The sequence below is a fragment of the Notothenia coriiceps genome, unplaced genomic scaffold (genome assembly GCF_000735185.1).
Source record: "Notothenia coriiceps isolate Sejong01 unplaced genomic scaffold, NC01 NC01_scaffold00011180, whole genome shotgun sequence".
Taxonomy (NCBI): Eukaryota; Metazoa; Chordata; class Actinopteri; order Perciformes; family Nototheniidae; genus Notothenia; species Notothenia coriiceps.
Window position 1 is genome coordinate 259,498 of NW_011343881.1, and position 12,802 is coordinate 272,299.

Consider the following 12,802-nt stretch of genomic DNA (forward strand, 5'->3'; position numbering starts at 1 on the left):
TTGCTTTTTGCAATATACCATTATTCAAGGCAATAGTACATCTATGCAGAAAAGGGTCAGTTTGGTGGTGCATGTAGGTGTTTTTCATCAAGAGAATGGAAATGATGTGTACGCCCTGGCTGTGGCGCACAAGGTTGGTTTACATGTGTCTACATGTTAAAGGGTCCTAATAAACATACTGAAGCTGCTGCCATTGAAGTGAGCATATAATTGCAGTCTATTTCCATAATTTAATTCATACATATAAGTTTTTTTTTAATCATATATAAAGAAACACTTTCTTGCCATATAGTTTAAATAAAAGTACCATAGGGAAGCTTTTATTGTAAAGGCTACATTTTATTACTTTGGTTTTATTTTGGCTGGTTCAGACAACCCTCAGAGACACGAAATATGACTTAATAATTACCTCGATAAAAACATTTCAGGTTTCTATATAAATAATTAAAACAATAAAACAAATCTAATAATAATAATTTGAAAACAAAAATGCTTTAAAGGAGGAGTTTCTTTGCAGAATTGTTGTGGTTTTCCTTTGTATTTCCACAGAAGTACCTCATGACTCAGATTATTAAATTAAAACCTCAAATCAGTGATAACAACAATTTTATTGCGAGGAAATTACACATCTATGGTAAGTATTCAAACCTCTTGGAAATCAACTGAACTAATAAAAAAAAAAACTTTATGTGGTATAAAATGTGACTACACTTACAACACAAGCAGACACAGTTCATCAGCAGACCGGCCAACAAACATTTGGCTGGCTTTGGAAAGTTCATTTGGGTGTGTCTGTGACCTTTTAGATGTATGAATATTATCTGAAAACAGTATCTGACTCACATTCCTTGATGAACTTGAAGTGCTGAGGTTAAATAAGTCAGTTAGTCAGCAGCTGCAGAGCGAGTCTGTGAATGCGTGCAGGCTCAGTAAGTGCTTCGCCTGCGGTGTTTTCTCAAAGCTGCGTTGTGTAATTGGCAGGAAACAGCCCGCTTTTCCCCCGCAGCTTTCCTCTCCACCACGACGGGTCAGAGCGATCCAACACCTCAATGATGTCGCCCGTGCTGAAACCCAGTTCATCTTCTTCTTCTGCGTTGAAGTCGTACAGCGCCTTGACCTGCATCGTGGACGCCCTCTAAGGGACAGAAGATAGGTAAAATGTTGGTGATAAATATCAGTTTAAAGGTCACCTATCATGCTATTTTTAGGCAGATCTCAGATATATAAAAACATATAAAAAACATCACCCATTCTAGCCATGCCTCATATCCCTCTATTTCACTTCCTGTTTAAAATGTGCTGATTTTATGTATAAAGCTTTAAAAAAAAAAGATTGATAAAAAAAAGCCCGGCAGCTACTGTCTAAACTAAATACTGCCGTGATTAAACGCCATATCATGGATTATCAAGGATTATTTCTGAAACAGTATGGAGCTCAAAGGCTTTCTCTCTTGCCGGTTATACCACAAGGTGAGTTTCTTTTTATTTCCTGCTTCTTCACACACATGCTCTCCAGTACAGGTTAGCTCTGAGTGTTAGCGATGCGAATGTAAACACCGACCATATTACGTCCAAAACAGTCGGGAATTGTTTCTGATAGCAACGTTTCTGATAGGGCCGTGGGTGTAAAGCCAGCCTACATTTCCGATATTACGTCATATCGGACGCAAATCTGGATCAGCTCTGTTGTGCCCCCGTTTTTAGAGATTTGGGTAAGGAGGAAAAGAGAGAGGGTTTTATTTTCTGACGCTGCGTGAGTTCCCTGACACACCGGGGACACATATTTATGTATAAAAGACATCAAAAAGTGCTTTTTGCATGATAGGTCCCCTTTAATGTCCTGTTTAAAGTGTTAACCATTATTTATGATTAAAAAAAACTTTCAGCGAATAGAAATATGTGCTGTTTAAGTTACAAATAACTTACATTTGTGATATAAAATAGTTTTCCCTGTAATTAACAAGCATTTTTTTTTTCAGGTGAGTTTTAATTTCTCAATGCAGTCTAAAAACTAGGTAAATATTTAGTGTATTATTAAGGTATGTAACATATGTATGTTACTTTCTTTCTGTGATATATGTATTTTAATTGGTGCCTATCTGCTTTTTAGGAAATTATAAATGTTATTAGTTTGTTAGAGAATTGGTTGATGGTGCACTTCAGCCTCTTGTGGCCAAAATGAGTTTTATAAGGGTTAGGGTTAGAAAAACAAGTTTTCACTCAGTTACACTTTAGACGCCTGCTTGAATGATGAAACAATAAAACTCAACAAGTTAGTTTTATTATCTATGAATGATTCAAGTCAGCATCAATGACAAAATCCTAGAGAAAACACTCTATAGGTTTTGTTAAGGAGTTTAAGTCAAAAAGTAATTTGATGATAAGGTTCTGCGTAGTTCTGTTTCTAACTGTTTGATTTTTACAAATAAAGAGAGGGGCTGACCTGAGGGGGGGGCAAAGTTTCAGATGCGCGATGGGGAGGAAAGCCAGCTCTGACAGGGCTGCTTCTTCCTGTGTGACCGATGGTGTGAGCTCGCTCCTCCAGACCCACTCTCTTGGCCTGGAACAGAAAGGAAAAAAGCACTTTAGCTGACTGTGCACTCAAACAGACAAGTAACAACTGATTCATAATTATCAACAATCATAGTATTCGTTCTGACTTGTGTTCCAAGCTTTATGTGAAGACTCAAATGCACTCACTGGTAAAGGAAAGGTAAGGTTAAACTTGAACAGGTGTTTATTGAAAATTAATTACAGCCACACGGAATAAGTGTAACTATCAAGTGCTAACAAGTTCTAAACCTGTTGCGATCCAAACCGGCATGCTTCCAAAGATCTAACCATAGTTCATAAACTATTTTTGGCCATGTCTGCTAGTATTGGCCATGTTCCATACTGTCGTGTTTTCACTCGTTATGGGAATATCGGAAAGTCGACTGCTGAATCAGCTGATCAGACACGCGAGGTAAATGCAGAGGTGGGAAGTAACTAAGTACATTTACTCAAGTACTGTATTTTCTTTAGAACATTTTTACTTTACTTGAATATTATATTTCCATGTTATACTTGGTACTTCTACTCCACTACAATTTAGAGCTAAATCATGTACTTTTACTCCACTACTTTTTATTCAACACCTTTAGTTACTTTGCAGATTTTGATGATTTGAACTATATTCAACACTTAGGGTGCATTCACACCTACAGTAATAGCCCGTTTTCTGGTGCGCACCAGACGACAGTTTGTTACATTGTTTCATTTTTCAGAAGATTTGGTTTGCATTCACACGGGCAAAACTCAAATAGACTATAAACTTTAAACACAAGTTATGTGCTCGGAAATGCTGTTCAACCATTGGTCAGACATTAAGGGGGTAAAAACGCAAATCCCGGCAATGTCTACCGGAGCCTCCGCCATGGAGCATCGGCACTTTCGGCAGGTTATTCTCATGCTGCTGTTAATCTGGAGATCAACAGACACTAGCGGCCCACGCATATGATTATATAATCAGACAACGTCCGTTAAAAAAAATTATAACACATATAATGAGAGACGCTCTGCAGTAAGGAGGATGTCTCACGAATACGTGAAAGCCCACATTGGATGAATGGATGGGCCAAACGTATTTTCACCCAAGTGAGCAATGTTCGTTTTTCATGTAAAATGAGATGTCAACATTGACATGTTAACTTATGTATTGTTAACAAACTTGAATCATGTATGATTCAGAAGTTTCCGATGGGTAACTTAAAGGGGACCTATCATGCTATATTTGAATAATATATTGTAGGGCCATACCTATATAAGGTATATTTATAAGTTTTATTTTTCAAAATACCAAACAGATCATGCATTTTAGCCATGCCTCATTTTGCCTCACTCCAGCTCTGTCTTTGCATGAGCTGGAGCTATGCTGTTGCCATGCTGTTGCTATGCTGTTGCCATGCCACGGCAACCTCTCATTCCCCTGATAGGTGGAGAGTTGACCATACAGGCGGAGTGCACCTCTGTGACATCATAGAGGTGCAAATCAGAATCCACATGTATCAAATCCGTTGCAGCCCTGTTTTTAGAGATTTGGGTATGGAGGAAAAGAGAGAGGGTTGTATTTTCTGACACTTGGTGAGTTCACTGGAACACCGGGGACACATATTCATGTATAAAAGACGTACAAAAGTGCATTTTGCATTATAGGTCCCCTTTAAGCCATTATCTATGCTCTTTTTAAAGCCACCAGACTCTATTGACAAACACATTCCTTTTAGATGCTGCCCTGCCACTGCCTTTTTTTTTAGTTATTGTGTTGTTTTCATGAATCCAGACTAACCTTTAAAAAAAAAACAGTTTAATAAAATATAGCGTACATTCCAAATGAACACATAAGGAAGCAAAAGTAAAATGTATACCAGCTGGTTGTGGGGCTGGTCTGAAGCTCTGCGCGTTGAAGCAACGATGGCTGCCGCCGTGTTACGTTGTTCAGGCAAACTTCCCCTCTTCCCCTAAAGGAAGGAAGCAGACCGTGACTTACAGGAACTACAGTATAAGCTGTCATTTCTATTTCTAGTGAACGCCCTGTGAACAACAAGGAAGGAAGCAAAAACATTTGAACTCATTCCAAATGATTCAGAAATGTAGGATATCATGTAACATATCATGTAACTTCCCAAACATTTTTTATATGATTTCTTTAACTTCCAAGAAATAAAATGAAACTGAGAAAATAGAGTGCAAATGTACCGGGAATACATACATACAAAACCAAAAGATTTGATCATGATCATTTTTACAGTTTTTAGTAAGTTAGTTTCTTCTCTTTTTTTGTTGTTGTTCATTTCTTATTATTTTTCAAGTGAGTTTTTTTATATGGCTCTCACCATTGTGTTTGTTAATATGGGAAAAAAGCATGGTTATACCATGTTTAGTTCTCTATCTTTAGATATTTTACCAACCACATTTTTAAAAAGAAACCCACCCGCCCAGGTGGAATAGTTCACTGTGGTGTAACCTTTTCATGGCTTTGAAATCTGCTTTTAGCAAGTTTACTGAACTATTGAAAATCAAAACTAAGCCCCTGTGTGAAACTGAACTGTCTCTTACCGCCGTTGGCGTGGGGGGGCTCTTACTGTCCGAGCTCCCGTCTTTGAGGTATATCTCCCTGGTCTTAGAGATGGAGGTGGACTTGTAAAACTCCACCAGCTTGTTTAACGAGGTGAACTTCTCCGACCACAGGAAGTACTGCCCTTTGTTGTCTTTCATCACTTTGAAGTGCTGAACATCACTCTCATGCCTAGGGGGAAATATAGCATGGACACAGAAACACAGAGTAAAGTGCAAAGCCACATTAAGACACTTACAAGGTCCATTGACAATCACTTTAAAGAAATACTTAATCGAAGAACATGTTGCTTTCTCGCATGCCTTCATGTTGAAAGAAGAATCCAAAAACTCACACAGAATTCGTGGAGCATTCCTGTTTAAGAAATGCGTGTTTTTGAGAAGTATTGAGCATACAACTGGATAAATGATACTTAGATTTGTTTTTGAATCTAGAAAAACAACATTTTCTTCAAGAATTCAAAGTAGCGCTGCTGGGTAAGTATTTGATAAACAGAAATGTAGTGAGAAGTGTTGCTTTGAAAATATTTCGAGGAAGGACTAGGCTTCTTGTGCAGCAACATTCCAGAGGTTTTCTAGTTTCCTCGGCTGGATTGTCCTCTGCTGGTCAAAGGACAAAACTACAACCTCAATATTCACTATGGCCGAATCCTTATCTAAACACAAAATCCCTAAAAAAACTCAAGAGGTCTGAACTTTCCTAGATTTCCAACAACCGACCTCCAAGCATTCCAGGTGCAATATGTAAGAACTATGTGTAAAAACAACTGCTTTTAACTCTTGTTGTCCTGTTGTTTGTTTGCTCTTATCATTGTGTTCTGTTGTACTCTTGGTATCATTGATCATGGAAGTCCTGAGCATAAAAAAGCAACCATCAGAGTGTGCAGATCTTTTTCTCTGGTGGTCTGAATATCTGCAGACACTCATAGGTAAACTAACTCAACTTGTTTACTGTGATGCTCCTGCAGCTGTCTCCTTCTGTAAATATGTAAGAGTCTTGCAGAGTTTGCAGCATGTAAGTGAAGCAAAGTAGGCGAGAAAATGAGTCAGAGTTGAAATCTTCTTTATATAATGATACGCGCAAAGGAAACATTGGGTTTACTGTTTCTGAGGGTTGAATTATGTGGGAGTGATTGTGAGAGATCTTTTCTAACAGGCTTACATTTGATCCATTTAAATTATGTTGAGCCACAACATCTGTTCTTATTTGGTGTTTCTTGTACCGTCATACTTAGGACAATAATCTAAAAGTATATCTGCGAGCATTTCTTAAATATTCAGTTTTTATGAGAAACTTTATTTCTAATCAAATTAAACATATTGAAATAAAGTAATTTTGGATTTATTTTTCATTGTAAGGCGTTTTAATGTGCATTTCTTGTATTTAAAATGCTATACAAAAACGGTGTATTATTATGAATACTAATATTATTATTAGCACAGAAAACAACAGGAAGCATACAGATGATTTATATTTCTAGAGTGAAGCTTTCTTAAAGCTCTTTACTGATTACACAACAGTATGAACCTTTAACACTGGCATATCTTAAATGCCATGACACACTTACAATATTTCTGACTGCAGCTTTAAGGTTAAAGAAAAGGAAGTTGTTTTTTTTGTTTCTAACTTTAGAAACCAACCTAAATCCACTTTTATCTGGATCTAAACAAGATTGAAAAGACAGGATTCCATTTGGATATACTTGTATCGGGGTTTCCGCCGGTCAAGTGTTCGGAAATAATACATTTTACCGGACAAATTAGAAACTTACCGGTCATGTTTCAATAATAATAATAATCAGAATTGTGTAGCAGAGTTTCCGTTAGCAGGTAATTACAGGACTATGACCGGTAATATATGCTGATGTTTAAAACTCAGTTAATGGGGCTCATTTTTATATTGCTTCACTTTATAATCATCATTATTACATTCAAACAAACTACTTATAGTAGATGAAGTACATTATTCAAAAGTTTACATTATTTTAGGATAATAACACGAGAATAATTAAATTTCTCTCTCCCTCTCTCTCTTCTGTATCAGACTCATGCAGCTCGCTGATCCAGTAATTAGTGACCCGACAGTGAAGAATAAACATATGTATAACTAGTTTAGCTAGTTCCAGAGGTAGATAAAGTGGCTAAGTGTGATAGGTCTAACTTAAAGTGTGTGTTTTGCTCCGCTCACCGGTCCGTCACAGGCAGCGGGCGGAGCTGTGATTCGGGAGAGCTGCAGCTGATCGTGATCTCTCTCTCTTTCTGCTTCACACGTTGCATACCGCCGTTTTATTGTCTTTTTGGACACCTTGAAAAGCTGCCAGACCGGTGAAGCCATTTTGGCGAGCTTCTTTTGCCGCACACAGAGAAAAGTCTCATGTATTTTGCTTCATCTGATCGGCTCTCCTGATCAACCTTTATAGAGAGCACCGATCAAACTATTAAGAGTGAATATCGGCCGATAATGATCGGCGGCCGTACGTTATCTAAGTTTTGTATGAGCATTATTATCGGACATTTCGACCGGCAGGTTTTGAATTTACCGTTTTTTTATAAATTTTACCAGCTAAAAACCGGTAATTACCGGCTAACGGAAAGCCTGACCTGTATATCAATTTTTAAGGGCAAGGGTCCTAACTCACTTGACAGAGATGGAGAAGTCTCCCGGGGAGCTCTGACACCCTCGGATCACAAAGTCTCCCACATCTTTGTAGCGGAGGATGTCCTCTGCAGCGTTACGACTGGCGTCCTCCTGAAACCACCTACACACACACACACACACACACACACACACACACACACACACACACACACACACACACACACACACACACACACACACACACACACACACACACACACACACACACACACACACACACACACACACACACACACACACACACACACAAACACAAACTTCTCTAGTACAAAATACAGTTTTGCACAAGTGGAGTTGACTGTTTACAGATAATTATGGCTGCAACTACTGAATATGTTCTAGATTAATCGATAAATAGTTATTTAAAAAGTTTTAAATGTCCATCCAAGTTCCGAAAGCCTGCGGTGATGTCTTTAAGTGTTTAGCGAATAGAATGAATGAATATGAATAGAATGTCATCCCATAAAGGTAACTCTTTTCCAGGTTAACTGTTTGAAACAGGATTTATTGTCTCTCACCTCGGTGTCTGCATCTCGATGTAGTTTTGTGGCACGAATCCTTCCAGCCCGTTCATCTCTGCTTTATACCAATCATCTTGTGGGCTTAAAACCTAATCAGAAAAATAATAATTAAAATAGAAAAATAAGAGCATTTACTGAAAGAAACAAAAACATAATATAATTACAAATGACTATGCAAAAGAAAATGCATTTGAAAATGGCAGTATCATGCAGGAAGCTTCACAGTATGGAGTATGAGGAAGTAAAAAAAATGTGAAGGCATATTGTTAAATAAATTAATCGTCCACTGACCTTAAGTATGTCTCCCTTTTTGAAGCTGAGCTCATCGTCTGCTGTTGCAGCAAAATCAAATTTCCCTCTGGCCTCCATCAGGACCGGCTGTAGTATCCAAAAGGTAACGAAGAGAAGAAGGCGCAGAGACAAGATCAGCGATGAGTTTCTGTTCAGGGAGGAAGAATGAATGAAATTATACTTTCTCAATCAAGAATTGAATTGCTATCGAATACAGTTTCCAAAAACTTAAACGTAATCAGAGTTGGGGGGGTTGCAATCTTTGTAAAAACTACTAATGTATGCATGTTTGGCAAAAGTATATATTGTTTTCTGAGACGTTTCTTTTTTTCTCTGAGATAAAACTTGCTGATTGTAAAGAGTAGTGATGTGTCGGTCACAAACGAGCCGATTCTTTCGAACGGCTCTTTGGTATGAACGAGGGGAACCGAGTCGTACTTGGTGAGAGCCGTTCTTTTTAACGTTCAATCGTTTGTCCGCACTCACTGCCTGCCAAAATCCCCTCGCCTTTTAAAAAGCTTGATTTTGTTCCCCAAACGTATTCTGTGAAGACCCGCCCCTACTCTGATTGGTAGGTTTCAGCACGAGGAGTGAGATGTGGGTGGGTCTTAACGGAATACGCGCGAGAGAGAAGTCATAACAAGTGGTACAGGACAGGTAGACGACGTGTTTTTCAGATGGAAAATTAGCCAAACGCAGCAACATTTGGATGCACTTCAACCAAAACCCAGGCAGTGATGAAACGCACCATTTGTAAAAAACGGCTCTTTTGAAAGGAACGGAGCCATAAAATCCGGCTCCCTTCAAAGAGTCATAATTCCCATCACTAGTAAATAGTGATACTTAACGACAGTGGTTTGAAGAGAATCACCAGATAATTTTTTAAGGAAGTCACAACATTTTTCTGTGTATTGAAAACAATTCATGGACCGGGACATTTTTGCAGCAAATACAGACATATTGCCTTTAACAAAGAACGCACCTCCAGATATTTGGATATTGGACTGTGCCCTATTGTTTAGCCCTAAAAAGGGTCTAAAACAAACTATTAGGGTTATTAAAAGTGGTAAATTAAACACTTGAATCCTATAACAAAACATAACGGAGCTCATTTAAGTTTAATCTAAGTAAAGAAAGTACACATTCACAGGACTATATGCACTGTAAACACAGAAGCCTATCAGTTTTTTCAGACTTGAGTTTTTTAGGGCACTTGAATACATGGAAACGATATGTAAAGCAACTGGAAAAAATTATTTGTAATGTATTTTTAAATTAGGAAGAATCACAAAAGCCACTTCTCATTTTGACTAACTGTTTACGGATAAACAAGCAGCAATGCCGAGGTTAGGACAACATTAGTGAAAATGTTATTCTCCAATTAAAAGAGATACACTTTTATAAAAGTCAGATTTTAAATTCAGTCAGAATTTGAATCTCATGACAGCAGTCAGTCTTACTTACTAATTTAGGTTTCCCACAGATGTGAAAACAATGTTCACTATCTTTGTGGTTATGAAGTGAAGGATGTGGTGAAGTAAACTGAATCTAACATCGCTTCACTCGTGCAGCTGTAGAGCGTTCTGCAAGCTTGAAACTTCTTTCAACTGGAGTACCATAGGAGTAGATGTACTGCTGTGAAACACCCGGTGTATTCATTTTCCCATGTGACAAACAAAAATCCCTCAATACAAAGATTCTACAAACAAAACTCTCAATGGTAAGATCTGTGGACGGATCTGCTGAAAGAATTCAAAATAATGTTACGTAATGGGCTGACTGTGTGTTGTAATAAAGCAAAATCAAATGAGCAAAATACCAGCTTGAATGAATAACTTCTGCTAATCACTGCCGGGGTTGATGTGGCTTTTAAATGTACTTAATTTGAACGAATGACTTAATAAGCTAATGTAACAAAGCAACCGACAACTGATCATGCAGCGTAGTTTAGTTACAGCTAGCTTGCTAGTCCTATCTTGCTAGCATGCGAACAGATATTGCTAGCAAAATACTGAATAGTGAATATTTTACTTGGTTAGCTTTTAATTTACTTCAACTAACATGATCCTTATTATAACATGTATTATGATATGGTTTGCTGACTTTACTCAACAATAAGTTATGTTACGGCTTTTTACGTGCCGGGAGCGATGCAAGGCAGGTGTGGAAGTATAAATAACACCAATCTCTTGTTTAATTTAAGATAGATTTAGCTATGGCCGAGAAAAAGAACAACACATGACTTTCTCACAACAAGAGAACACTGTTTGTCCAGTGAAAATCTAAATATGTGTTATGGCAACCAGTGTCTTTATTTAAGTGAATGATACGCGGGCTGGATTCGAACCTCGGTCCTCCGCATGTGGACCAAGCTGCAGTCCATTGGCCTTCAGTGTAACAAACTGAGCTATATTACAGGCTTAAGCTTACTCTTTTAGAACCAAAGCAGGATTTCTTTTCCTCAACCTAACCAAGTAGTTTTGTTGCCTAAGACCAAGAGTTGTTTGAATTTACAACGTCAACCGTGTGCGCTGGAATGAAAAGCTGAAACCAATAAAAAGTTTTTGATTTTGTTGAAAAAGGACAATTGAATAGTGATAATTTGATTAGAAGTAGTTGCCAACTCATGTCTTCTGTAGACTGGGGATCTAAGGAATCAATATCTTTTTGAGTATATTAAAGAGATGTCTACGTTTTTGTGACACAAAGATGATGCAGAGCAAGTTCCTGTAAGAAGTGTTGCTTTCAGTGTTTCTTTTTAAGTTTCAGTATTTTTTTAAACTACAGAGATGTCTCTCTCATTTTGCACATCAATCTTAAACTGCACGGTCCATGAGGGCAGAAGTTATCCAGAGAACAGAAGCAGCTAAAACTCTTTCTTTTCTTCCTTTTTTTCTGGCACAATCACAATGTTGTTCTGAATTTCTGTGCCTTCTTTTACAAATAGTGGACGATGTTCAGATCCTTAACTTTAACATTATTAATAATGCATTTTTTATGTGAGTATTATTAGCTAAATTATTAAATCGTAAATGGCTCCACAATATAACATATGATGTTATGTGATTGTTCGTCAATGTGTACGGAGTGTTTCACTGTAATAGTTGGTCAAGGAAGAGCTAGTTCTAGTGAATTTATATAAAGTTTGTTTGTATTTTTAAAACTGCCATGTCATAATAAATGTATTTTAAAATCTTAATCTATCCAAAAGCCTGTTGTCTTAAAAAGTTTGTTTTTGAAATATCACAAATAAGTTTGTAATCAAAGTCTGCGTAAGAGGAGGTCATGGAGAATGGATGAATTCACTCATGTAACAAACACATTACTTAAGTTACAAAACGATCATACTTATTTTCAGGGCCGCCCCTGGCCAATGTGTGGCCCCACGCAAAGTTATATGATGAAGCCCTCTGTGTCGCGAGCGTAGGGGGGGGGGGCCTCATCGCAGCGCTTACACTGTAGGTGCGCCGCATTTGCGCTTCATATGAGGCTCCCTACGGAAAATGAGGCTCCCTACGGAAAATGAAGCACCCTCCACAAGCTGAGGCCCCACGCACTCTGCGTGATCGGCCTGTAGGGAGGGGCGGCCCTGCTTATTTTGGACGAGTAGTTGAGTTTCAATTCACAACACTTACCACGTTGTGAAAAAACTGCAACCATAATAATATTACATTACTTGTTAGACGCTTTTCTCCAAAGCAACTTACTCAATACTGTGGACAATCCCCACTGGAGCAATTTGGGGTGAAGTGTCTTGCCCAGGGACACAACGACATGCTGACTGCAGTGGGGTTTGAACCTGTGCTCCCTTGATCTGAACACCAACGCTCTATCCACTGCGCCACACGCCTTCGTATAATTATATATAATAATATAATTATTATATATAATAATAATAATGAAAAATTGCAGATTAAAATGTCTCAGGACCCGAGGGAATGTCTTTATAATGGTTGTTTTGTCTGATCAAACCTGAAAACTAAGATAGATATCCACGTGAAAATTATGCTGAAGGAAAAACGTTGAATCAGCACCGTAGAATATTTAGAATCTTTGCGGATACATTTTTTGTCGATCTTCTTATGAAATAATTATTTCAGCTGTAGTTTTTTGTAAGGTCAACCGACATATGGATTGTGTAACAACTATAATTTTGTGAAATGTTAAAGGTCCCATGTCATGGCCATTTCTACTGATCATAATTCCATTGTTGAGG

The 12,802-nt window shown here is 37.9% G+C and overlaps 1 protein-coding gene across 1 annotated transcript; it reads right to left on the reverse strand.

Moving 5' to 3' along the window:
• Nucleotides 1–645: 645 nt before the first annotated feature.
• On the reverse strand, nucleotides 646–8,768 carry grap2a (GRB2 related adaptor protein 2a). The gene is made up of 7 exons (XM_010772341.1): nucleotides 8,587–8,768; nucleotides 8,293–8,384; nucleotides 7,755–7,874; nucleotides 5,098–5,287; nucleotides 4,407–4,499; nucleotides 2,444–2,560; nucleotides 646–1,135 (listed from the first exon to the last, which is right to left on the reverse strand). The coding sequence occupies exons 1-7, from the start codon at nucleotides 8,662–8,664 to the stop codon at nucleotides 956–958; spliced, it is 870 nt and encodes a 289-aa protein (XP_010770643.1). The 5' UTR covers nucleotides 8,665–8,768; the 3' UTR covers nucleotides 646–955.
• Between the last annotated feature and the right edge of the window lie 4,034 nt (nucleotides 8,769–12,802).